This window comes from Medicago sativa, chromosome 4 (assembly GCF_051527215.1).
Source record: "Medicago sativa cultivar Bolivia chromosome 4, Bolivia_mono, whole genome shotgun sequence".
NCBI classification, from domain to species: domain Eukaryota; kingdom Viridiplantae; phylum Streptophyta; class Magnoliopsida; order Fabales; family Fabaceae; genus Medicago; species Medicago sativa.
This window is the reverse complement of record NC_140752.1, coordinates 81,783,997-81,810,570: the sequence shown is the minus strand read 5'-3', so window position 1 is coordinate 81,810,570 and position 26,574 is coordinate 81,783,997. Positions and strand designations below refer to the sequence as shown.

General features: G+C 34.1%; 2 protein-coding genes across 4 annotated transcripts; one reads left to right on the top strand and one right to left on the bottom strand.

Moving 5' to 3' along the window:
- The first annotated feature begins 1,187 nt into the window (after positions 1-1,187).
- Positions 1,188-20,711, top strand: LOC146932633 (MADS-box protein AGL24-like). Of its 3 annotated transcripts, none has more exons than XM_085704338.1 (10): positions 1,188-1,465; positions 1,608-1,686; positions 1,933-2,127; positions 18,461-18,542; positions 18,713-18,777; positions 18,876-18,975; positions 19,112-19,153; positions 19,912-19,953; positions 20,061-20,170; positions 20,397-20,711. In XM_085704338.1, exons 3-10 carry the CDS (start codon positions 1,946-1,948, stop codon positions 20,413-20,415), a joined length of 642 nt encoding a protein of 213 aa, XP_085560464.1. In that variant the 5' UTR covers positions 1,188-1,465; positions 1,608-1,686; positions 1,933-1,945; the 3' UTR covers positions 20,416-20,711. The 3 variants fall into 3 exon arrangements, with proteins under 3 accessions (XP_085560464.1, XP_085560463.1, XP_085560462.1); XM_085704337.1 differs by having other exon boundaries at positions 1,235-1,465; positions 1,608-1,670; XM_085704336.1 differs by lacking the exon at positions 1,608-1,686 and having other exon boundaries at positions 1,305-1,465.
- Positions 13,921-17,655, bottom strand: LOC146932634 (PKS-NRPS hybrid synthetase cheA-like). The gene has a single exon (XM_085704334.1). The coding sequence runs from the start codon at positions 16,937-16,939 to the stop codon at positions 15,728-15,730; it is 1,212 nt and encodes a 403-aa protein (XP_085560460.1). The 5' UTR covers positions 16,940-17,655; the 3' UTR covers positions 13,921-15,727.
- Positions 20,712-26,574: the final 5,863 nt, after the last annotated feature.

Below are 26,574 nucleotides of genomic sequence, written 5' to 3'. Positions count from 1 at the left end.
AATCTTTTTTTTGACAGGGGTAAATTAGAAACCACTAATATTACAGAGGTAAACATATATTAACACTATTATATATAAGGTTTTGTTAACGAGTGCCCCTAGGACATTCTTTAAAGATTCTAAAAGAAGAAATTATTTTATAACAAAGTCAAATATTTCGATTTCCAATGCATTGATTACACATATTGTCATGATAAGTTGCCATTTAAAGGCCTTAACTAGTGCACCGGGAGCACCGGTTAGCATTTCCCTTATATATAAAGAAAATAGAGCATTTTAACTGACTTTTTCTCCTTTTAAATATACATTTAAGCAAATTTGACACAAAAATAATTTTTTGTTGGTGTTATTCAAACATAAGAATTTATGTTATATTTGGTATATTTTTTAAAAGATATTATATTTGTTATATTATTGATATATTTGAAAAAGATAAGTATATTCTGCTACAATGTGAAAGGATAAAATATTTACTATCTATACTTATAATTCTAATCAAAATCAAATTAATTTTAATCAGAATTTCATAAAGACTACCGTTCATAATTTATATGTATTCGTCCAATAAAAGAAGTTGACTGACGGGTAAGGAGTGCTCCTCTAAACGTTAGTAATCATAAAAATATTTCTTTCTATACTATTGGTGAGGAAAGATTAATTTTTTTTTGGGGAAAGATTAATATAAAATCATTCTTTTATTTTCTATATCATATATTTATATAAAAATTTAATCAGATAAGCAAGAACGAATGACAATGAGTATCCAAGAACATTTGATATATCCGATAATATTTACAAATATCTACAAATAATATATTTTAATGAAAGAAAGTGTTGTTAGCACTCCTTTTAAGTTATTTTTGGATATCCATTAAACTGTACTATCAAGGATTTTTTTTTTTTTTTTTCTTCTTTCCTTCTACTATCCCTACTTGGAACACTCCCTGCATCCTAGCTGTCTTTACCATACTTTTTACTGTTAAATAAAAAAGTACTCCCTAGTTAGACCAAAAAAAAAGAGTACTCCCTAGTAGTCTTTAATATATACTTTTTCCTGTTAAAATAAAAGTACTAGTAATAGGCTTGTATCTATTTATTGAAATATAGTAAATAATTTTTGTTTGGTGAAAATCATAGTAAACCAAATGCAATACAAAAATGAAGGTATTTGTTGGAACACAACCATGAAAATATATAATAAATTGGATCATCTTGTTCTCTTTTTTAATTTTCTATCTCTTTTAATCTTACTTTCTCTTAATTATAAAAAAAATACACCAAAAAAAAGTAAGATTAAAAGAGATATAGAAAGTTAAAAGAAAAAAAATAAATGATCCATGTTCGAAAAGAAAGGGAATAACCTTACCCTCACATCAATTTGATTATATCTGAATCTGAATGAACTGGCAACAACGTTGCCTTCCAATCACCAATCGCAGCAAGAAGAACTATTCCGTTTGCTCTTGTAAGTTCCGCTTTTACTTTATTATTATTATTATCCTCTTTGTTTAAGACCCGTTTGTAATTTTGTTATTTTATTCTATCAAATGAAATTAACTGGTTTCTTTTTTTAGTATTTCTCTCTCACCTTCTACTTTCCATTTCAGTCAGATGTTTTTTTTCCTTTCTATATCTTCATTCATAGTAAACAAAGTAACCTAAATTTCGAGGTGAGTGCAGTTTAAGGTACATGTAAAAATTAATTAGTTACTATTATGTGCTCATTCTTTTAGGACGAATCTTTCTCCCTCACAGGACCTCCCTCTCTATACATTTTTTTTCATCTTGATCCGTGATTCTTTTTGCCCTTGTTTTTGCAAATATTATTTATATCTTTCTTTAATGAATCCACTAGGATCTAGATACCAATTTTTCAAGTTTTTTTTAGATGTGTAAATATGGGTTGATTGAAGTTTTGACATATATATGTAGAGAGGGGAATATTATGACTAGAAAGAAGATACAGATCAAGAAAATCGACAATATCAGTTCGAGGCAAGTGACTTTCTCTAAGAGGAGGAAAGGGCTTTTCAAGAAAGCTCAGGAGCTTTCAACCCTTTGTGATGCAGACATTGCTCTTATGGTTTTTTCTGCAACTAGTAAGCTCTTTGAGTATGCTAGTTCAAGGTATTATTCCAACATAATTATCTTCCTATATAATCAGGCATGTATGTATAATAGTGTATGTATTGTGTGTATATGATTCTTATATTTTCTCCCTTGAATATAAACGAGGGAGAGAGAGATATATCACTTTGCCATGTTTATGATTAATGATTAAGAAGATTTATGACTTATGAGTTTATAAATTACCTAAGCTTTGAGTTTCAAATATTACTGTAAAAAAGTCTCTACAATGTTACATCATACTTACAAAAATTATACTAATTTTTTTTTTTTTTTGGTACAAAAATTATACTAATTATTTTACTCCAATGATAATAATTATGCAACATTAAGTAGTCCACACTTACATTTTTTAATTGCATGAAACAATTTTTTACTTCAATGTTACCGTATAGGAGATGCTCTAAGGAATAGATTCATTCTCCAGTGGAACCTTGTTAGATACATTCGTAAGAGATGTTCTAAGGATTATTGTATTTATCCTTATTAAATAAATATTTTAAAATGAAGAAAATAAAGTGCTGTTAATATTTTGTTTTTGTTGTGTCAACAACGATTAAGAAGTCTCAAATTAATAGAAATGAACGTGTTAAATAACATATAAGTAAATAAACTTATACTCTCTTCGATCATATTTATAAGGAAAAAACTATTTTTTAGATTTATTGAATACTTAATATATTTGGTGTGTAATATATATCAGATACATTAGGTGTTCAATAAACCTAAAAAAATGGTTTTTTGTTTATAAATGTGACCAGAGAAGTATATTCAATGTTTTAAAATTTGAAATAAAAATGTAGTGTGCTCAGTTTAGCCCAATGTAAATAAATATCTTGAGTGTTTTAGGTTCTTTCACAATATAAGTTTCACATAGAGTTTTAGTATTTGAGACTCTTCTCGTGACCCAACATATTTTTGTATAGATATAACCAGTAACTCAAAATTAAAAAGGAGAAAATATTCTCAATGCACAATGGTCATATTATTTTTATTATTTTGCTTTTAATATTTTCAAACTTTATCAATAATTTTTTCAACCATCAATACACTATTAACCTAAATTAACAATGAAGTTTGGATAGGGGCTATTCCGTTTAGGGTGAGGTTTCCTAGGTTGTATCTGGCCTTGGTTCAACAATCTTTGTCGGTAAGAGAGATATGGGTTCTTAGGTTGAAGGTGTGTGGGAGTGGAATCTTAGGTGGAGACGTAGGTTGTTCGTTTGGGAGCAGGATTTAGTGGTTGAGTTATTGGTTATTTTGGATGCTAGGTCGTTGTCGAAAGGTGCAAATTCCTGGTCCTAGAAGCTCTCTTCATATGGGGTACACTCAGTTCGGTTCGCATATGACTCTCTCAAGTTATCCCATTTGTTGGCGTGGGTTTGAAATAGCTGGACTTCTTCTAAAATGTAGGTGTTCTCTTGCAACTTTTGTTGGGTAGGATCCCAACTAGAGCTCATTTGCTAATGTGTGGGGGTTATCACTGATCTTGTTGGTTATGCTTGTGTTCTTTGTGGGGTTTCTACCGAGTTAGCTAACCACCTTTTTGTTTTGTGTGGGGTGGCCTCTAAGGTGTGGTATGGGATTCATAGATGGTTAAGATGGGAGTGAGTTTTCTCTAGGGATTTTGTTGGTCTTTTTGAGGGATTCTTGGGGTTAACTCGGAGAGATAACATTAGGCGAGATTTTTTGTTGATCTGACTTATTGTGTGGTTTATGTGGACAAACCGCAATGATCTTGTGTTTTGTGTTAGATACTAGTTGTGGAGAACCTAGTGCACCATGTTCTCGTTACGAGTGAGTGGTGGTAATAGTTCTCTGCTGGAGTTGGTAGTCTCGTTGTGTGGGGGCATGTTCGAGTGCCTTTGAATGGAGTTTTTTAGTCTGTTTCTAGATTTTCTATGTCTTATCTCTCTAGTGGATAGACTTGTTCCATTATGCCTTTGGTTTTGGGCACTAGGAGGGTCGGAGGTATTTGTTTTAGTCTTCTGTTGTTGTTGTTGTTTTAACTTTTCTGGTGGTGTTTTCTAGTTTTCTAGCGGGGATTTTTCGTCACCTCTGGTCTTCCTCAAACCATGTATATATGTTCTCATTTTCTTATATTTAGTATATCTATTTGTCATTCAAAAAATAAATAAATAGAGTAAATATTTAATTTTTACAACAAAATATTGAATTATTATTTTTTAAAATAGAGTACTAAAGATACTCGAATTCATTTCACAACTTAGCTAAAGTCAATACAACAACCAACTACTAAACCAATAACAACACAAATAAAAGAATATATAAAAACCCTAAACCACAAAGCCACCCTACTAGGCACAACCAAAGGCAAGCCAAAAAATTCAAAAAGTAAAACATTGCAAAATTAAAACACCAAAAGACCAATAGAACACAACTTAAAAGGACCGTTAATGACTCAAACGCAAGGAATGTTCTACAACCCACAAATAGAAAGAAAGTATATCCTTCAGGATTTACCAAAAACAACTTCCAAGAGAAAAAAATGAATTTTATCAACCAATTGTCCGGAGATGGTAACCATATTTTTCGAATTCAAAATCGATCCCACACATGATGTCAAAGCTTGTTTATGGCAACAACCTATCTCAAATGACTATATTATCAAGAATAAACAAAGAAGATCTGAAGGCATAGCCAACTCCTAACCCAACCACCTAAGAATCGTATAGTACACTCAAAAGGAGAAATCAGAAGTTATGAAAAATGATGTCTTGACTCTTGAGAAGTACCACAAAACACACAACAAGAGACACTAACATCATCAATAACCCTGTATTGAATAATATTTTTACGTGTGGGGACTCTGTCTAGAAGTAGTTTTCAGGAGAAAGTAGTTACCTTTGGAAGGTTCTGAACTCTTCCAGACCATTGCCATAATTTGCAGCTCTTCTACTATAAGGTTGCCAACTCTCAGCAAGGCCACATACAAAGATTGTGTAAGTAGAGTAAACTGAGTATTGACCATTAGAATGGTGCAACCAAGTTAAACCATCAATGGAACATGACAATCTAACGCTCCTAAGCAGAGCATCTAAGTGAGACCGCAAACAAAGAGGCCTTTCTTCTAACTGAAACCCTAATGCCATATATCACCTACTCAATGACCCATGTTTCCCACCATCCAATTTGGCCTGTTAGAGACCAAATAAAACTTCACGAAACATTGAATCAAAACTACTTCCATCACTCTAGTATAATTCCAAAAGGAAGTCTACAAACCATTTTCGACCACTTTCACAACCCTTTCATGGAATCAATCAGAAGTTGAATATGTGTTATTAAATTCTATCAATAAGACATCCCTCGGCCACATTGAATAGTCCTGAGATCCCTATGGACGACTCCTAGATAGGGAAAAGTTAAAACCAAAGGCATACCTTGTTACAAAGACCTCCCGCCACAGAGTCATTCCCTCATTAAGATCCCTCAACCTTCGCTTCCCGAGAAGCCCGTATTAACAATTTGCAAATCCCTCACACCAAGCCCTTCTTTCTATTTCATCTTACACATATCAAATGGTCAAACCCATGAAATCTTATTCCTCGCTTATGACCCCCCCCCCCCCAAGAAAGTGTCTTTGAAGTGGAGAAATAGTCTTTCAAACTTGAAAAGTCATCTTCATAAATGAGAGATAGAAAACAAAGATAGCATTCAGATCATAATAAGGTAGAATTATCCTCCCTCCGAATCAAACATAGTTATTTCTCAACGGGTTAGCTCCAACTGAGATACCTAAATACCTAAAAGGAATATAACCTACCTTATAATGTAGAAAACGCTATACCATCCTAAAAAATGGCTCAACGACATTGATCCTCGTAATAATATTTTAAGCAAATTTGACACCAAGACTAAAGATCAGTTCAAAACATCGTAGAATTTTCTTCATCGTCCACATATTTTCTACATTCGATTTCCCTCAAAAGAGGGTATCACCCACACACTGAAGAAGGGAAAATGACAAGGCATGAGTTTCCCACATAAAATCCCAAATTCTACCAACAACGAGAATAAGAATGGAGCTTGAGTCTTCTTAAAAAAATGGAGCTTGAGGATCACCCTACTTGAGTCCTTTTTGAATATTAACCTCATGGGGGTGCAAACCCATTAACCATGACCGCAAACCTCCTAATAACACATATGCTCGAATCCACCTCTCCATCACTCATAAAAACAAAACTTTCCTAGAATATGATCCAAGAAACCCAAACTAACCAAACCATAGACTTTCTCAAAGTCAACCCTAAAAATAAGCATTCTCACATATAATTTTTTTTCCAAGTCAATGATTTCATTCATCACCGTAGCCTCTTTGAAAGTTGCCAGCTTTTGATGAACACATACTGGTTTACATATATAAGATTATTCATGACCAAATCCAACCAAATCACCAAGACCTTTGCAAATAATTTGTACATGAAACCTACAAAGGGATATGGCTAAACCCTAGTGAATAGGGGAGTCCAATTTTGGAATAAGGGTTATTAAATAATAGAAAAGCTACGTGGAAGATTGAAATTACTAAAGAATTGATTGTACATAACACCTATATCACCCCTAAGCCAAGACCAAAAAGTTCTTTAAGAAATAAAAATTAAAATTTTCTCGCCCTTGATCTTATAAATTGAGAACAATCCAGCCAAGGTGGATCTTTCAGCCATAAATATCACCAAAAAGGAAACCCCATCGAGCTTAGGATAATCCTAAATCTTCTCGACATGGTGATGTGAAGGGTAATGAGTTAACTCCAATCAAATCTCTGTCACATATTCCACCCACTAATAATTTACCCTCAAATACAGTTCTTATTCTCCCTCATTTTAACACAAGAATGTAAGTATCTCGTGCTTGCACCACCTTCTTTTCACCATCTTACCCTTTATCTCTGATACATGTGAGAGTATTTACTCTAAGGATAGCCCTAAGTTTACAATCATTAAACCCATCCAACCATTAAAATAAGACTCAACCACACTTTTAGAGACAACATCTTTGTTTGAGCAAACAATTATTGAATCATAAAGTTTTGAGGCCCCGCGAATGGTCTAAAACATTTTTCAAGAAAACGAACTGACTTGCAACCCCTAAAACTTTCCAGCCACCCTTATGAAAACATAAAGCGATTCTGACGACTCCTGGTACGACCATTCAGTTGAAACTAAGTAAATCTTCGTACCGACAAAGGAAGATTCATAACCTTCATCAAATACACAAATTTCCCAAACTCTCAATCTCTTCCATCGATCCCTTCCCTTTCAAATACCACTCATATTTTTTCTCCCAAAGCTAGGAATGATTTGAAATCCCCCAACATTAGAATTATCAAATGGGCTAGTCCGACCCACTTTGGCCTCATGAGCTCGACTATATAATTGGATTATATCGGGACAACCCACTTATTATTGGATTGGTAGATGGCCCACCCATCGATAGTGAAACAAGTGTCAATGGCAACCTTAAAACTAGGAAAATTGTTGTTCACACTTCACTCAATGCTAGGAAACACTTGTAATTTACCAATATAACCTCATCGGCAATTAACTGCCGATGAATTTTAACCGATGGCAGTTAACTGCCGATGGACATTTACGTATTTTTCTGGTGTGTTTCAGCCTTGTTGGAAGTGTGAACAACAATTTTCTAAAATTAGCGACCCCAAGTTCAATGGCCTGACTAGTTCCTTTCATTTCTGTTTCAAAGAGGGATAATATAGCATCCCATAAAGAATTCTTTGCTTTTTGCGCCGGTCATTAGGCACATGTCCATTAGTTATATGTGTGTGTGTGTTTTTTTTTTTGGTGTCCAGGGTTCGAACCCCAGACCTTGCATATATTATGCATTGTCCTTGTTAGAATAATTAATCAAGTACTTAGTGGAGATATTGAAAAGATTGTGACTATTTAGTTTTAACTCCACTAGTCATTGTATTGATTGTGTTGATTAATCTTCCTTATTAATTAGGGGTTAACTAGGAGACTCCTACTACCTATATAAATGTACATTCTCATCACATAATATGATATAATAAACACATTTTCAGTTCTAATATGGTATCTAGAGCTTCTTGATCCAGAGCCATGTCTTCTGCTACGCCTTCTCCTACTCCCTCTGATGCGCAACGCGTAACTGCTGCAACATCCAAAACCTTCAAACAAGTAGTTTCTGTTAAGCTTGATGATACAAACTACCTTCAATGGAAGCAACAAGTCGAAGGTGTTCTTCGCGGAACGAAGATGGTGAAATTTGTGATTTCACCTGAGATTCCACCGGTTTATCTCACAGATGCAGCACGCGAAGCAGGAACGGAGAATCCTGCTTACACTGAATGGGAAGAACAAGATTCATTGCTCTGCACCTGGATTCTTTCAACGATTTTGCCTTCGCTGCTTTCGCGATTCGTTCTCCTTCGCCACTCGTGGCAGGTTTGGGATGAGATTCATAGTTACTGCTTCACGCAGATGAAGACGCGTTCGCGTTAACTTCGATCTGAGCTTAGATCCATTACGAAAGGTTCACGCACTATCGCTGAATTCATTGCTCGAATTCGCGCAATTTCAGAGTCTCTTGCTTCAATTGGAGATCCAGTCTCTCACAGGGACCTAATTGAAGTTGTTCTTGAAGCACTTCCTGAAGAGTTTGACCCTATTGTTGCTAGTGTGAATGCGAAATCTGAGGTTGTTTCTTTAGATGAACTTGAATCTCAGCTTCTCACACAAGAATCCAGAAATGAGAAGTTCAAGAAAGCTGCTATCACTGAACCTGTTTCAGTTAATCTCACTGAAACTGCAAATTCAGAATCCCAATCTCATGGTCCCAATTCTCAAAACCACAATTATACTGATGGCACTGGAAACAATCAGTTTCCTAACTCTAACCCTACTTTTGGAGGAAGAAATGGCCAGTTCAGAGGACGTGGTGGCCGTTTTGGTGGTAGATTTAGAGGACGAGGTGGCCGTTTTGGTGGAAGATCTAATGTTCAGTGCCAAATATGTTCAAAAACTGGCCATGATGCAAGCTATTGTCACTACCGTTTCTCTGCCCCACAGTATGATTACTACAGTCCCTATGGCTCACCAGGAGGCTATGGTGCATCTCCAAATGTATGGATGCAGAACATGTCACGTCCTCAGCATTCTGGACAGTTTCTTAGGCCTCCTACACAGTCTCAGGCTGGGAATCAGAGAGGTCAAGCTCCCCAGGCCTTCTTAACTGGCTCAGATCCACACAATTCATTCAATAATGTCTGGTACCCTGACTTAGGTGCTACTCATCATGTCACCCCTGATGCATCCAACCTCGTGGATTCCATGTCTCTTTCAGGTTCTGATCAGGTCCATATTGGAAATGGACAAGGTTTGGCTATTACCTCTGTTGGTTCCTTACAATTTACTTCTCCTTTACATCCTCAAACTACTTTAAAACTGAATAATCTCCTTCTTGTTCCCTCTATAACCAAAAATCTTGTTAGTGTGAGTCAGTTTGCTAAAGATAACAATGTTTACTTTGAGTTTCATCCTAATCACTGTTTTGTCAAATCTCAGGATTCTTCTAAGGTGCTTTTAAGAGGTATTCTAGGACAAGATGGTCTCTATCAGTTTGAGCACACCAACTCACTCAAGACCACTGCTCCTGTCTCTCAAAATTCTAGTGTCAACACTGTTTGCAATAAAGTTCCAGTTTGCAATAAAGTTTTAGCACAAACTGATAACTCTGCCTCTTTTCATTTAGGTCCCTCAGCTGGTTTCAATTCCAATAATTTTCAATGTAATAATGTTGAACATTTACCTAGTAGTTCAACATCTAGTTCTACTCAGTCTTTTCCTTCCATGTATGGTATCTGGCATAGCAGACTTGGACATCCTCATCATGAGGTGCTCCAAAGTATTATCAAACTTTGTAACATACAATTACCAAATAAAAGCTTGTCAGATTTTTGTACTGCTTGTTGTCTTGGTAAGGTTCATAGACTGCCATCATTTGCATCTCAAATGACATATACTAAACCTCTTGAACTAATTTTCTGTGATCTTTGGGGACCTGCACCAGTTGAATCCTCTTGTGGATATACCTATTTTCTTACTTGTGTGGATGCTTATTCTAGATACACATGGATATATCCTTTGAAACTCAAATCTCACACACTTTCTACATTTCAGAATTTTAAAACCATGATCGAATTGCAGTTAAATCACAAAATTATTTCGGTCCAAACTGATGGAGGCGGTGAGTTTTTACCTTTCACAAAATATCTCAATAGCCTTGGCATCACTCACAGATTCACTTGTCCACACACTCACCATCAAAATGGCTCAGTTGAAAGGAAACATAGACATATTGTTGAAACCGGTCTCACTCTTTTATCTCATGCACAAATGCCATTAAAGTTTTGGGACCATGCCTTTTTAACTGCAACTTACCTTATCAACAGGTTACCTACACCAGTTTTAGCAAATAAATCACCCTTTTTCTTACTTCACCTTCAATTTCCAGACTATAAATTCCTTAAAAGCTTTGGTTGTGCATGTTTTCCCTTTTTGAGACCCTATAACTCTCATAAGTTTGATTTTCATTCAAAGGAGTGTGTTTTCTTGGGATATTCCAACAGTCACAAAGGATATAAATGTTTAGATGCTTCAGGTAGAATTTTTATATCCAAAGATGTTGTGTTCAATGAGGTAAAATTCCCTTATCTTGACTTGTTTCCATCTCAGAAAGTGTGTTCTGTTTTACCAGATGGTCCCACTTTATCCACTTTTCTTCCCACTCCTGTGTCAACAACCTTTACTGTTAACTCACCTACTCCTCAAACTTCTCATTATGAGTCTGTTCCTACTACTCCCATATCAAACAACCCCCAGACTCCATCTATTAGTTCTCACCACTTTGAGTCCTCACACAGAAATAATGTTGTCCTAAATCCCACACCCATCACCATTCTATCTCCCTCTCCATCTCAAAATTCCTCACCTGAGTCATCTGCTAGTGTTACTAGCTCTCAGTCTACAAATTCTGAGTCTCCTCCTCCTGATCCTCACAGAATTCATCCTCAAAACTGTCACTCAATGAGAACCAGAGGTAAACATGGAATTGTGCAGCCTAGAATTAACCCTACACTCCTTTTGACTCATGTTGAGCCCACTACTTACAAAACTGCTCTTCAGGATCCTAAGTGGCATTTAGCAATGCAAGAAGAATATAATGCTTTACTTCATAATCAGACATGGTCTCTAGTACCTCTTCCTGCAAACAGATTGGCCATTGGATGTAAATGGGTATTCAGGGTAAAAGAAAATCCAGATGGCACTGTAAACAAGTACAAGGCACGTTTAGTGGCTAAGGGTTTTCATCAACAAGCAGGTTTTGACTACAATGAGACATTTTCCCCTGTAGTCAAACCTGTTACAGTGAGGACAGTTCTGACACTTGCAGTTACTTATAACTGGACTCTTCAGCAGTTGGATGTGAACAATGCCTTCCTAAATGGGATGCTAACTGAAGAAGTTTACATGGTGCAGCCTCCTGGCTTTGAATCTTCTGACAAGAGCCTTGTATGCAAACTACACAAGGCTCTCTATGGGTTAAAGCAGGCTCCAAGAGCATGGTTTGAGAGATTGAAATCATCTTTACTTAGCTTTGGGTTCAAGTCAAGCAGGTGTGATCCTTCTTTGTTTACTCTGCACACTCAAACTCACTGCATTTTTATATTGGTTTATGTTGATGATATTATCATCACTGGAAACTCAAAACTGGCTATTAAGAATCTAGTTCATCAGCTCAATTCTGAGTTCTCCCTTAAAGATTTGGGCATACTAGATTATTTTCTTGGCATAGAGGTGCATCACTCACCATCTGGCTCTTTGCTTCTCTCTCAAACCAAATATATCAAGGACCTTCTTCAAAAAGCTAACATGATTAATGCTAATAGCATGCCCTCACCGATGGCATCTAGCACAAAACTGTCTAAATTTGGTTCAAGTACAGTCTCAGATCCTACATTTTTCAGGTCAGTTGTTGGTGCATTGCAGTATGCAACCATAACAAGACCTGAAATATCCTACTCTGTAAACAAAATTTGCCAGTTCTTATCAAATCCCTTTGAAGATCACTGGAAGGCAGTCAAGAGGATACTTAGATATCTGCAGGGTACTTTACACCATGGGTTAATGCTTACACCTGCCAGCTCTACTGAACCTATAGCAATCAATGGCTTTTGTGATGTTGATTGGGCTTTAGATCCTGATGACAGAAGAAGCACATCTGGAGCCTGCATATTTTTGGGCCCCAATCTAGTTTCCTGGTGGGCAAGGAAACAGACCCTTGTAGCTAGATCTAGTGCAGAGGCTAAATATAGAAGCCTTGCACAAGCTTCTGCGGAGATTATTTGGATCCAGTCTCTTCTCAAGGAATTGCAAATTAAGAGTAAAATTCCTCATATCTATTGTGACAATCTCAGTGCAGTTTCTCTTGCTCACAACCTAGTCCTGCACTCGAGAACCAAGCACATGGAATTGGATATTTTCTTTGTGAGAGAAAAGGTTATAAGGAAGGAACTGAATGTCTCGCATGTGCCTGCTCAAGACCAGTGGGCAGATGTCTTGACTAAGCCTCTGTCCACTGCCAGATTCCTTTATCTTAGAGACAAACTGAGGGTTTGTGACACCCTCAGTTTGAAGGGGGACTGTTAGAATAATTAATCAAGTACTTAGTGGAGATATTGAAAAGATTGTGACTAGTTTTAACTCCACTAGTCATTGTATTGATTGTGTTGATTAATCTTCCTTATTAATTAGGGGTTAACTAGGAGACTCCTACTACCTATATAAATGTACATTCTCATCACATAATATGATATAATAAACATATTTTCAGTTCTAATAGTCCTTACTAACTGAGCTAAGCTCATGAGGACCATTAGCTATATGTGTTTAATGTAACTTTTCAGATTTTGATCCAAGATATTACTTAAATATTTATTTAAATTTAGAAAAATGCAACTATTTCTTTTTTTTTAAAATCATTTATTACATTATAATTGTTTTTGCGTTGGAAAAGTAATTTAGTTTATTAGTCGTTCAAATTTAAATTGTAATACGTTTGGAAAAGTAATTTAGTTTATTAGTCATCAATTTTAAATTGTAAAAAAAAGTTCATATCTCCCTGATTATTATTGGAAAAACATTCATTTTCTTTTACCAATTCCTTTTTAAAAGACGGGTTTGTCTAACATGTGCAACATTGCACATGTTAAAACAACTAATAGGAGTAATTTTTTTTTTGGAAAACAACACTTATTTATTCAAGAATTTTGCTCTCCACCCAGCACATTTTGCTCGCACCCTGCAGCCTTTCCAAATTTACCCTTGCGCAAGTTAACTAACGCAAGTGTAATACTATGCGTTAGTTAAGTAACGTCGCGTGAATTAAGATGCGCAAGTGTAAAACTATGCGTTAGTTAACTAACGCATAGTCACGTATAGTATAAAACACTACGTGAGTTAACTCACGCAATGTATTACACTTGCGCGAGTTAACTCACGCACTATTGATATATCAGTACAGCATTAAATGTTGTACTAATGTGCATTGAATGCAGTTTGGGTCCAAACCTTAATATGCTCGTAATTGAACCTACTTACGCCAGTTTAACAATATTATGGGATAATACGACACAATCGATCAAAATTACACTAAAACATCGTTTTTTTCACAATCACATAATCACACATAACGATCCAAACGGTCCTAATTACACAAATTCGCCGGTAATGACCCGTAATCATTTAAACACACTTAATGACACGTAAACGATCCAAATTACACAAATTTGTCCATAAATTTATAAAATTACATAATCTCACATAAACGGTCAAACATTACACTATTAAACTTAAATAATGATTACACTTCAACGGATCGGACAAAAAGATACAAAGTATTATTCTCAACCATTACCCTAAACATGAAATCAACATCGCTATCATCTTTGAGAAGTTGTGGATAATACACGGTCTTCCAGAAGTCCTCTTCCTTATCCTCCCCCAAGTCCAGGCCTGGCACATTCACTATCACATCACGTGTTCTATGATTTGAACCAATATGGATAAAGAAGTCGTCAAGCTTTGCCTTCAACTCGTCCAACTTGTCTGTGGGGTTTACAGTGAACCAAACCCTCTTTTTCACATCTACATAACGGACTTCAAGTTTAACCGGATCTTGTGCATCTTCAGACATGTTTCACCTCACAAACTTCACAAAAATATAATGAAAAACAAATATGAGATAAATGTGATAAAATAAATAGTTGAATAATTAGAGACAAAGTAAGTAATGCAAGCAATAATTGGTGTGACATAACCGACCACCAAAAAAATAATTCATTTCATTTAATATATATAATATCAGTTACATATTGGCCACAAATATCCAAATTACATAACCGGCCACCAAAAAATATGTCGGGGGTGTAATACCACCAAAAAATAGGACGAACACCGACCGACCTATAACTGTCCTAACCTATAATAACCTATCTAAGAGGTCTAGTGACATTCCTAAATTGTCGTCCTCTTCCATGTCTTCCATCCATTCAAATTCTTGTTCCTTTTTTTGCGGGGTGGGAGTATCATCACAAACAATTGGATTGTGCTCATTTGTTGGTTTCTTTGGCGGCTTAGGCTCATTAGCATGAGTTCATTGAAAGCATTTTGTCTATCCAAAAACGCAAAATGCCAATTCTCCGCCTCACCAATCTTGTTGTTCATCCACTCCTTACAACTCGGTGGTAACAGACAACCTTCCTTCAAAATCACATGAAGATAGTGGTCGGGAATTAAGCAAAGACACATGATGTTGGAATGTGGATTAAGTGGAGGAGCACTTCGGATTGGGAAATATGTCTCACATACACCACCTGTTTCGGGCAAAATCAATAGAACAACGGGTCTTTTGTAGCAAGAAGCAATAATGTGACCCATATCCAGAGTGGTCATTCACTTATTTGGAGGCGCAACACCAATTGTACGTTTAGGAGGGTATAAGCCATTCAAGATTATGTTATAACGCTCCTCCGTGTCATATATCGGCATGTAGTCACTCTTATGATTTCTCAACTCTTGAATAAGTGCTTGACGAACCAATACATGATCTTCCTCATCCATCCCTAAGTGCCTAGCTATCACCCGGAATCCACAATGACCATCCCCTTTAACATTCACAATTTCTTCAACAAAGAAATGTATGGGATATTCCAAAACGGTTTTGAAGTAGAGGATGAAGCTTGTGAGCGGGAGTAAGTGCCAAGGCATGCATCTTTCCTCTTTGGAAGTGACCTCTTTGGTTGTGAAGGTTGACTATCCAGATTTTGAGAATCAATGGTCTCCCACCTAGAGGGGATTCGACCCGTTGATGACACTTTGAGTGTAGTCCTCTTCCTTTTAGGTGCTCCCTTGGTTACCACCTTTTTCAAAGGCGGAGACAAAAATGTGGTTTCCGGAAATGCAATTTGACGCATCATCTCTTTGATGTGGAACTTCATATTGTAAGGGCTTTTCTTGAGAAGTTCTTGAATGCCATTTCACTCCTCCATCACGGAAAAATCATCATAAATCTTCTCTCCTTGTACACACAACCTTTTCCAATGAGGGTATATATCATCCAAGACAAGAGGCAATTTTTGCTTGCTCTTCATGGCAATAATACACGCACAAGGTAACCCGTGGGATGTCTTTTGAACACAACCACAATCTTCCTCACCAAATCCGAATGTCTTGGAGCGTTTCAATTCATCATAGATAAATCTCAATGCTTTTCTAGAAACATAACCCTCCAACTCTTTCATCATCTTGATCTTTTTGTATTTGTGCTCAAAGACCATTTTGTTCCTCCTGAAACTACCTTGTATCTCACCAAATTGCACCGCCAACATCTTGTGAATTTCATCCCAACATGATGCCAAATCACCCATGCTACTCCTCAAATATTTTTTCAAAACTCCATGAGCGGATTCAACAATGTTGGTGGTTCTACACCCTAGATGCAAGACTTTATCCGTCCATGCCCTCACAAATTTCTCCTTAAGGTTCAAAACCGTTTCTTCAACATATTTAATGAATTCCGGAAATGGCATGCATACCTCTTTGAATTTCAATAAATTACTTGCATATGATTCCTCCGTAGGAGATTCAACCAACTTTCTCCAAACATTCACCACTTTCTCAACAACATCGCTATTCTTCATCTTGTTCTTCTTCAATTCTTTCTTGTCAAGTTTTGCACCCTTAGGTGGCTTTGGCACCACTTTACAATTCGTGATGCACTTAGACCTTACATTCTTCCCAATATGAAAATAACAAAGCATGATGTATGTTTCAGGGAAAACTGTGCCAACGGCCTTCATCAAAGCACCATCCCTATCAGTGACAATCACCTTAGGCATGTTGTCTTTTGAGTACAAGAGACCTTTCAACATGGTAAGTGCCCAAGCAAAGTTATTCTCTAGTTCAAAGTGAAGAAAGGCGAAACCAACGTAATACGTCATTTTTGTAGAGGTGCAACCAACTATCTCAAACAACGGCATTCGGTAGTTGTTGGTTTTGTATGTAGAGTCCATGACCAAAATGGTCGGAAAGGTGTTGAGCAATTTAATTGACTCCGGATGAGCAAAAAAGATGTCTTCAAGAGTGGTTTCCTCACTATTGCATCTTGTGTAATAGACGTACTTATGCTCCACCAACTTCGAAATCAAGAATTGCAACTCCGTCATGTCACCTCTTTCCCCCTGCGCCATCTTGTTCGCACATTGTACACTTGCTTGATTGTTGTCACACTTTCGTTGTTGTTTTCCTTCAAATTGGTGAGAATATTCTGAGGCACCGTCAAGCTCTTTGTCATTTCGATAACTTTTTTCTTCTCCTCCGCACGAAGTCTACCCGCAATTAGGTGTCCTTGTAACTTTCCCACCTCCAAGTCATGGTTGTGCATTACACAAAGCATTGCAAGCCACCAATCATTTGTATCTTTATCAAAGAAACCTTTCAACCTAAACGGACAATTACATTTCCTTGAGCCAATGCCTTCAAGGTTCGGTTTCTTCCTTGTCTTAGGTGGCTTGTATACCCCACTCCTTTCACATTGACTCGTCAAGTACGACCTTTTTATAACGGATTTATCTATACAAACACCAAATCCGGCCTTTACCCCTTGTCCGCGAACCCAAGTAAGTAACTCTTCTCGCTCTCTCCATCTTGCATTTGTTGTAAAAAATGAGGCGGTGTCACGAGCTTCACAAATAACACCGATAGGTACCGGTTTAGGTTCTTCAATTTTACCAATTCGAGCTTGAATTGGAATTTGGACTTTAAATGGTTTCAAATTAAAGTTTGGTTTGACATCATCGGAACCTACGCCGGAACCTTCACCGGAACCTTCTTTTTTGGCCTGTTTCGGTTCAACGTCATCATCCGCGACTTTGTCAACCATCTCCATATATATATCTATTGAATAAAAAAATTTACAAAGGAAGAATAAATAAATTACTTGCGGAACAAGCTAACCAAGAACAAAAGTGGCGCTAAAAATTCAAAAAACATGACTGCACAGTGGCGTGACTTAAGTCGCGCATGGCTTTAACACTTGCGACAGTTAAGTCGCGCAGCAAGTTAACTTGCGTACCTAGCCCTAGTGCCTACGAAAACCAGACGAACCAAGCTCAAAAACCAGCAAAATGAGATGAGTTTAGATGGTACAAATACCTGATATTTGATGCTTGATGAGCGTAGAAACTTGCTTCCTGACGATTTGCAATGATTTGGGATGATGATTTTGACCCAAAAAATCGCACTTTTTGGGTTTTTGAAGGTGGAGGGAAAGAAAATGGTGGTTGGAGTTCGTACTGATGGGTTTTGTTCGAAAACATGAACATTGCGTGAGTTAACTTGCGCAGCGTGAGTTAACATGCGCAAGGGCAATTTTGGCATGGCTGCAGGGTGCGAGCAAAATGTGCTGGGTGGAGAGCAAAATTCTTTATTCAAAGTTTTATACTTAATATTAAATGTGCAAGTTCCAATAGAAAATTTCTATTTTAAACTTCTTAATATGTGCAAATGTGCACATGATAGAAAAACCCATAACATATAATCATGGGTGTTTCTGAATTTTCACTCTATTTTGGCTGATATTTTGAGGCATTGAATTGAAATGGGAATGGAACATTCATTTCCATAATTAATTAAAACCTAAATAGTAGTACATTAGTTATACAGTAATATACATAGTTCTGAATTTCATGAGCATCATTGCTTGTTTTCAGTATGGAACAAGTAATTGAAAGGCGTAATGGATATTCAGCAAATCACAGATTATTGGACCATCCATCTACTGATCAGCTTCAGGTAAACTATATAACTTCAACTTTATTGTAATTTGCATGAATTAATTGATGAAAACCCCTTTTGATTCTGGAATTTTAGCACATATATACTAGTTATTCTGCATGATTGTGGTTGACATTAATTTGGTAGCCACAAAAAGGAATGCAACTTTTTTGGACCTTTATTTACAGGTTGAGAGCGACTCTACTTGCGACACACTGCGCAAGAAATTAGAAGATAAATCTCGTGAACTGAGGTACAGTGGGAGTACTTTTAGTCCTAATTAGGTGCATATATATACAAAGTTAATTGATTATATGAATTAGAGACTTAGTAATTCCACCTTCAACACAGGCAATTGAATGGAGAAGATCTGCAAGAATTGACAGTAGAAGAACTCCAGAAACTAGAGGCGCTTCTTAAAAGAAGTTTGTCTAGTGTTTCCAAAATAAAGGTTTGTTCCCCAGATTAATCGTGCACTAATCTTAATTAACATGCAATACTGAAATCTTCTCATTTGGTTGTGTGGAAATGTATCCATCCATCCATCCATCCATGCTTCTGACATATAAGATATACTGATGTTTCAGGATGAAATGTTTATGCGAGACATCGACACCCTTAAGAGAAAGGTAAATGATAAACCAAAAACCTCTCATACTTTTTAAAAATCACATCTTTGTTGGTATAATTTATAAAGGTCTGGTCTAAAGAGTTAAGGCATTTCATTAATGATAAAAAGTTTATGTTATTTGAACATAATTTTTTTGATACTGTTCCAATGTGATGTTGGTTAAGTGGAAGCAATTTGCCCTGATAAGGAGGAAAAATATCCAGTGTTATTCTCCAATTTTGGAGTTTTCCATGTTAACTTCTTTTGTTTCTTGATTTCCCATGCTGTCTTATCTAACAATAAGAGCCCTAATTCAACTTGGTGAGGGAATGTAGGGGGACCATTGTGTTTGGATCAAGTATAGTGATGTGAGATATTCACATATGATACACAAATAGTTTGTATTCAAGTGAGTGTAATTGACTAATTGGTATATCAACTATGAATGAATTCTATGTTAAATATAAAATAATGAATTCTATGTTAAATATAAAATAAAGGTGATCAATATTTTGAATGTTTAAGATTTAGGGTGGATGCATTGTCTTGATCTTTCGGTAGTCCGTAATCACTAGCACTTTGTTGCATCTCGCGTCCCAATAAATAGACATTTAGAATAAATGCAGTGGTGGTATTCATATAAACATTCAGTTAGTTATTTTTTGTTTTTCAATTATCATTCAATTTTATTTGACACGGTTAATTATCATTCAGTTTTTATGATTGTTGAACCTAAACACTCTTGCTACAATGTGTTTGATTATATTTACCACACAGGAAGTGGAACTGATCGAAGAAAACCGAAGATTGAAACATGTGGTAAACTTTTTCAAACTCTCGTGTATTTAATACAATTTGCCATATATATATATGGGTCGATAAATTCGCAGCAGCATAATAATATATGGAATACATGTGAATTTTAGGTACCAGACCTTATAAATGGACGATGGCGACAATCATTGGAATCTGTTATTAGGGATTCATCTTTTTCTCCTGAAGACGACGATGGCAGTGACACTTCTCTCAAGTTGGGGTTAGTTTAGTTTCCTTTAACTATCATGTAATGCTTACTTGTTAATGAAGGTATCAAAAATTTGAGTTCATCTCTCAAAAATTTAAGTTGGGTGTCTATATATATATATAGAGAGAGAGAGAGATATTGTTGTACTTTGAAGAATTTTGCTGTCCTCAGAAAGTTTTTCTGTTTCTTCAATAGTATTATAAATACTACTTCATTTGAGTTCATCTGTGTCCTGCAGGTTACCATTTCTTAAATAAATAAAATTTCATCCAGAGGACTGTGAGAAGGAGAGGACAGTATTGCTTCCTTTCTAGGTCGATGATCAACCAATTAAATCCAGTATAAAAAAAAAAAAAAAAAAAGTAATGTAAAGTAATAGATATGGTTAAGGAAAATGAGGCCTTGGTTGTATAACTGTAGTTCAATGTACAATTTGTTCTATTTTCTTTTGGCAAATTGATCCACAGAAAGTGTTTACATATATGCCCAAGTTGATGTATACGATATGGTATGTTTATGGTTTATAATCGTACATTCTGATTTTCTTCTTCTATTTGGAACTTCAATATACCCCAAAATAATCTTTTTAAAAAAAATCCACTAATACCCAAAACATATCATACAATGCCACTGTTAAGGACGGATCCAGAAATTTTAACTTACGGGGGCAAGATTTTATATAATAAATATTTATTCAAATTTTTAACAATGCAAAAGTGATAAAATAATAACGGCTATATACCCCTATAAATAAAACAACGGCTATTTTTTATCATACCATACTCTTTTCTTGCGCACTCTATTAGGATTTTAAAATCTAAAAAATGGAGGGTTTCTGAGGGTGTTTTAACGTTCTTTAGAGGGTCTTATCATTGAGCAAAATACTCGAGCTTATAAACACTAATGTTATTATATATTAGAAAAAAGAAAGTCTTTTTAACATCTACACATTAAAATTGTTCTTTACGTGTATTTATATTTAAAAAGTATGGTAATTTTTTTTTATATTTTCAACACTATAAAAAATATATCTCTATGTATGTAAAAAAAAACATTCAATATTTAATCTCAAATACATTTGCACATTTGATTTTATAAAATTCATGAGAGAAATTCTTTTTCTGGTATAAACTTTTATGTAGTGGGGGCAATCAATTATTTTAAGAGAGGATAATACTTAAAATATCAAATAATTAGCAAGTATAATGAGAATAGTAATGGGGGCAGTTGCCCCCAATCCACAAAGAGTGGATCCGTGCCCACTGTGTTATTATTTTTTAATGAATGAAAGGGACTATGTCTAAAAATAAAAAATAGAACCCTCGATAGAAAGAGGTACAAGAATGTCTGCTCTTAACACACTTGAAATGAATGATGGAGGATCAACGGAAGTTTTCACATTCAAATTTAAACTACTTTCCAAGTTAGCTAGAAAATATGCCCCACCACCTAGTTAGTGTATGTTTGGTTGTACTTTTAGTCGAGCCAAAATTGATTCAAATGTGTATAATTGATTTTGATATGTTTTGAAGTTCTCGAATGTAATAGAATTAATTTTATTTTCCTAATTATTTTAATTTAAAGCTAGAATTTTGACTTTACTATTAATTTTTAGCCCCAAATATATTATTCGTCCTACTTTTATATAATATATCCAAACTAAAATCACTTTATTTTGTTCCATAAGTCCTAACTCAACCGGTAAAAATGCCGAAATTGTTAGGTCGGACGTCATGAACGGCGTTCGAACCCCGACACCTCCATTTTGCGTGTGTGAGTTTACGATGGTTTTGTCATTCCTTCTATCTAAAAAAATAACTTTATTTTTAACTCAATTTAATGGCCATAATTAATTTTTGTCATTGCACAAACACACACACTTATGTATATCAGATTGAAAACTAGTTTAACAAAACCACATTATCACTATAATTTTGTCAAATCCACCTTACTCCCTCCGGTCTCAAATATAAGAAAATATTCCTTTTTTAGATTCATTGAATAATTAATGTATCTGTTTTACAATGTAGACCGGATACATTAACTACTCAATGAACCTAAAAAAGGAATATTTTCTTATATTTGAGACCGGAGGGAGTATATTCAAACATGCACTTAGATTCCCTTGAAATAAGAATCCTACAGACAAGACCTTTTTTATGGTGTGCCTTATAACCACAAGATCAGGAATCTTCTTTTATTAATATCTCTTTGCAATCTTTTTTCAAAGGAATCTCTCAGCAAACTTAGAATCATAATAACTTCTTAAACTTGAATTCATAAATATTATAATTTATATTCATGAATACCGTAGACTTTTTTTTCAGGGAAAATAATCTACAATATTCATGAATATTGTAGACTTGTAACTACAAGCCCCACACAAATTTTTACGGAAATTTGTACATTCAAACGACAATCAACTCTGTTGCAACAAAAGCACCAATCTAAAGAGGATACTCCTTATTAAAACATTGGTGTGAAGTTAAAAGAAAATTGAAAGGTTGAAAAATACACTCCTCAAACCACAGAGTCAACAAAAAGTGTAAAACAAACTTAGTTAGAAGAATGAGCAACAATATTGGTAGGTTATTTTCTTTCACATAAGATACTATAAAACAAGGAAATTGACAATTTATGTTATGCTAAGATGATCACCATCGTACGATAGGAATTGTCACAAAATGATGACTTCAAAGCATTGCCAATATTAAGAGAATCTCCGATACAATGTTAAAGTGTCTTACATCGGATAAAATATGGTCTGAATATGTGTTTATAAATGAGAGTTTTTCCCAATATTTTCCCAATAAACAATAATATTGCGAAAATCTTTAGTTATTTTTTACCATTTTATTGTTCATTATCAATAAAAGTGAAAAGACAAACACGTTAGGCCTCATCTTGACGCCTGAATAATAAAAGATTTAAGTGATCAAAAATTGAAACAGTTTTTAATATATGTTGGGTGCTTTTAATATAGACCACAATTATAATATGGGACCTTCACTTTTTTTTAGTATTTTTTTTAGAGAAACAAAGCTTATTGCTTTTCATTATAAATCAAAGTCTCAATACAAAGAGGTACATCATTAAAAACACGAAAAATAGCTAAAAAAGTAACCTTTCATACAAGAGTATGAGCGACCTCATTCGTTTGTCTCTGATTAAACTCAACTTTAGAGTTTTCAAAATTTTAGTAAAATTGTGAACTTTGTAAATTAAAAAAAGGACATGATTGGCATTTTACTAAAAATCACCCGGGTCCACCTTTAAAACATTTATTTTAGATTCATACTAGTTTAGAGACCCGGCGTTGCCCGGGTTAGATATTAAATAAGTTTTATAAGTTTGTATGCACGAATACACGTGTCAGTATGTTAGATTGAATTTATTTAAATTTACAATTATAATAATATAATAAAAATAAATATAAATGATGAGATGAATGTCCAATGCAAGAATAAAAAGTGTAACAAAATCAATAATGAATTAGTCCATGTGGTAAGAGTTTTGGGTCCCTTTAAACATGTGGTCATGAGTTTGTTTCGTAGCCCATGCGTATGAGAGAGAAAAATCGATTGAAAAGGAAGAAAAATTTAATCATATATGCAAATTTTGTTGAAAGTATTATGTGTAGTTTGTTGAGATATTTCCGCTACATAAAATATTAGAAATTCAATAAAAATTTAAAGAAAATATTGAGTAGATAAGATCAAAATGTTGTTGAGATATTTATGTTAAATAAAATAGGGTTAATTAAGTTTTTAGTCCCTATAAATATTCACAATTTTGTTTTTAGTCCCTATAAAATAAAATCAAACTTTTTAGTACCTGTGACATTTTCCTTAAGCATTTTAGGGACCAAAAATGTTGATGGAAATTTTTTATAGGGACTAAAAATGCTAATGAAATTTTTTTATAGGGACTAAAAATGCTGATGGAAAATTTTATAAGGACTAAAAAGTGTGATTATATTTTATAGGGACTAAAAACAAAATTTTGAATATTTACATGGACCATTTACTTAATTAACCAAATAAAATATTGATTTTTAAAAATAGAAAAAATAATAAAAATATTGAGAATGAATGTGGAAGTGACACGTGGCATAAAAAACCTTACTTTATATATATACTATTGATTGATTGATTGATTGATTGATGTGTAGTTTGTTGAGATATTTCTGCTATATAAAATATTAAAAATTCAATAAAAATTTAAAAAAAATATTGAGTGCATAAGATCAAATGTTTGTTGAGATATTTATGTTAAATAAAATATTGGTTTTTAAAAATAGAAAAAATAATAAAAATATTGAGAATGAATGTGGAAGTGACACGTGACATAAAAACCTTACTTTATATATATACTATTGATTGATTGATTGATATCAGGTCCTGAAATATTATTATTAAAATCAAAACGCTATTGATTAATAATATTGAAACGAAAAGGACCTGAAAAAATAGTATAGGTGATAGTAGTATAGGTGATTAATAATATTAAAACGCTACTGTTGAAACGAAAAGGAAAAAAAATAGTATATGTGTTAGTTCAAGGAATTGAAACAGAAACAATAGTACATGTGTTAGTTCAAGGACCTGAAACTCGTAGGTGTTTGTAATGGATGCCAGCAACAATAGTTCAAGGACCTGAAAGAAAAAAAAGAAAAAAAAACAATCGGTAAATTCACTCGTAGGTGTTAGTTCCCTCTCATATTATATATAAAAATAAAAATCTAAGCATAAGTAAAAGAACCAATAGTATAGGTGTTTGTTAAACCTAAAGAAAGAAAAAGCTTAGATCAAAAGAAGGTTTGAGTTTCAATTTCTGCACAAAATATGTGTTTACGCAATTAAAAAATTCTCCTTTATTATAGTTAAAAAAAAACAAATCGAAGCCTTTTTTTCCTCAATGAAAAAACTAATTGAAACTTCTTTTCCTAAAAAAAAGAAAGAAAAAAATAAAGGAAGATTTAATGGATAGTATTGAAAGTATTATATATAGTTTGTTGAGATATTTTGGCTACACAAAATATTAGGAATTAAGTATGAAATTAAATAAAATATTTAGTGGATAAGATCAAAAGTTTGCTGAGATTTTAATGTCAAATAAGATATAAAATAAAATATAGAAAAAAATATAAAAATATTGAGAATAAACGTGGAAGCGACACGTGGCATAAAAAACCTTACTTTATATATATACTATTGATTAGAAGCATCCTTTCGACCAAAAAAAAAAAAGATTAGAAGCATCCTATAGTTTGACATTTTTCTAATCAAGTTTGACATGAACTTTTTATTTTAATATATTTATATATTTGATCAATAATATATGTAGAGCACCTTATCCACAATTATTTCCCAAAAATAATATGTAGGCTTAAACATGATATTAATCTTTGCAATTATAATGTTTTTTGTTTAGTCTTTGTAAAAAAATTGTTTACATTCGATCTGTATAAATTTAAAAATTGTTGTCTTTAGTCTCTAACGTCATACGTGGCTCAATAAAAATCACTTCATACGGGCCAATAAATTGATGTCATGGACTAAAATCAAAAGTTTTTTGCATTTGCAAGGGTTGAATCCAAACAAGAAAATTTATGTGGATTAAAAGAAGACTAAATCAATAGTATATATATAAAGTAAGGTTTTTTATGCCACGTGTCGCTTCCACGTTTATTCTCAATATTTTTATATTTTTTTTCTATATTTTATTTTACACCTTATTTGACATAAAAATCTCAGCAAACTTTTGATCTTATCCACTAAATATTTTATTTAATTTTAAACTTAATTCCTAATATTTTGTGTAGCCAAAATATCTCAACAAACTATATATAATACTTTCAATACTATCCATTAAATCTTCCTTTATTTTTTTCTTTCTTTTTTTTAGGAAAAGAAGTTTCAATTAATTTTTTCATTGAGGAAAAAAAGGCTTCGATTTGTTTTTTTTTAACTATAATAAAGGAGAATTTTTTAATTGCGTAAACACATATTTTGTGCAGAAATTGAAACTCAAACCTTCTTTTGATCTAAGCTTTTCCTTTCTTCAGGTTTGACAAACACCTATACTATTGTTTCTTTTACTTATGCTTAGATTTTTATTTTTATATATAATATGAGAGGGAACTAACACCTACGAGTGAATTTACAGATTGTTTTTTTTTTCTTTTTTTTCTTTCAGGTCCTTGAACTATTGTTGCTGGCATCCATTACAAACACCTACGAGTTTCAGGTCCTTGAACTAACACCTGTACTATTGTTTCTGTTTCAAGTCCTTGAACTAAAACATATACTATTTTTTTTCCTTTTCGTTTCAACAGTAACGTTTTAATATTATTAATCACCTATACTACTATCACCTATACTATTTTTTCAGGTCCTTTTCGTTTCAATATTATT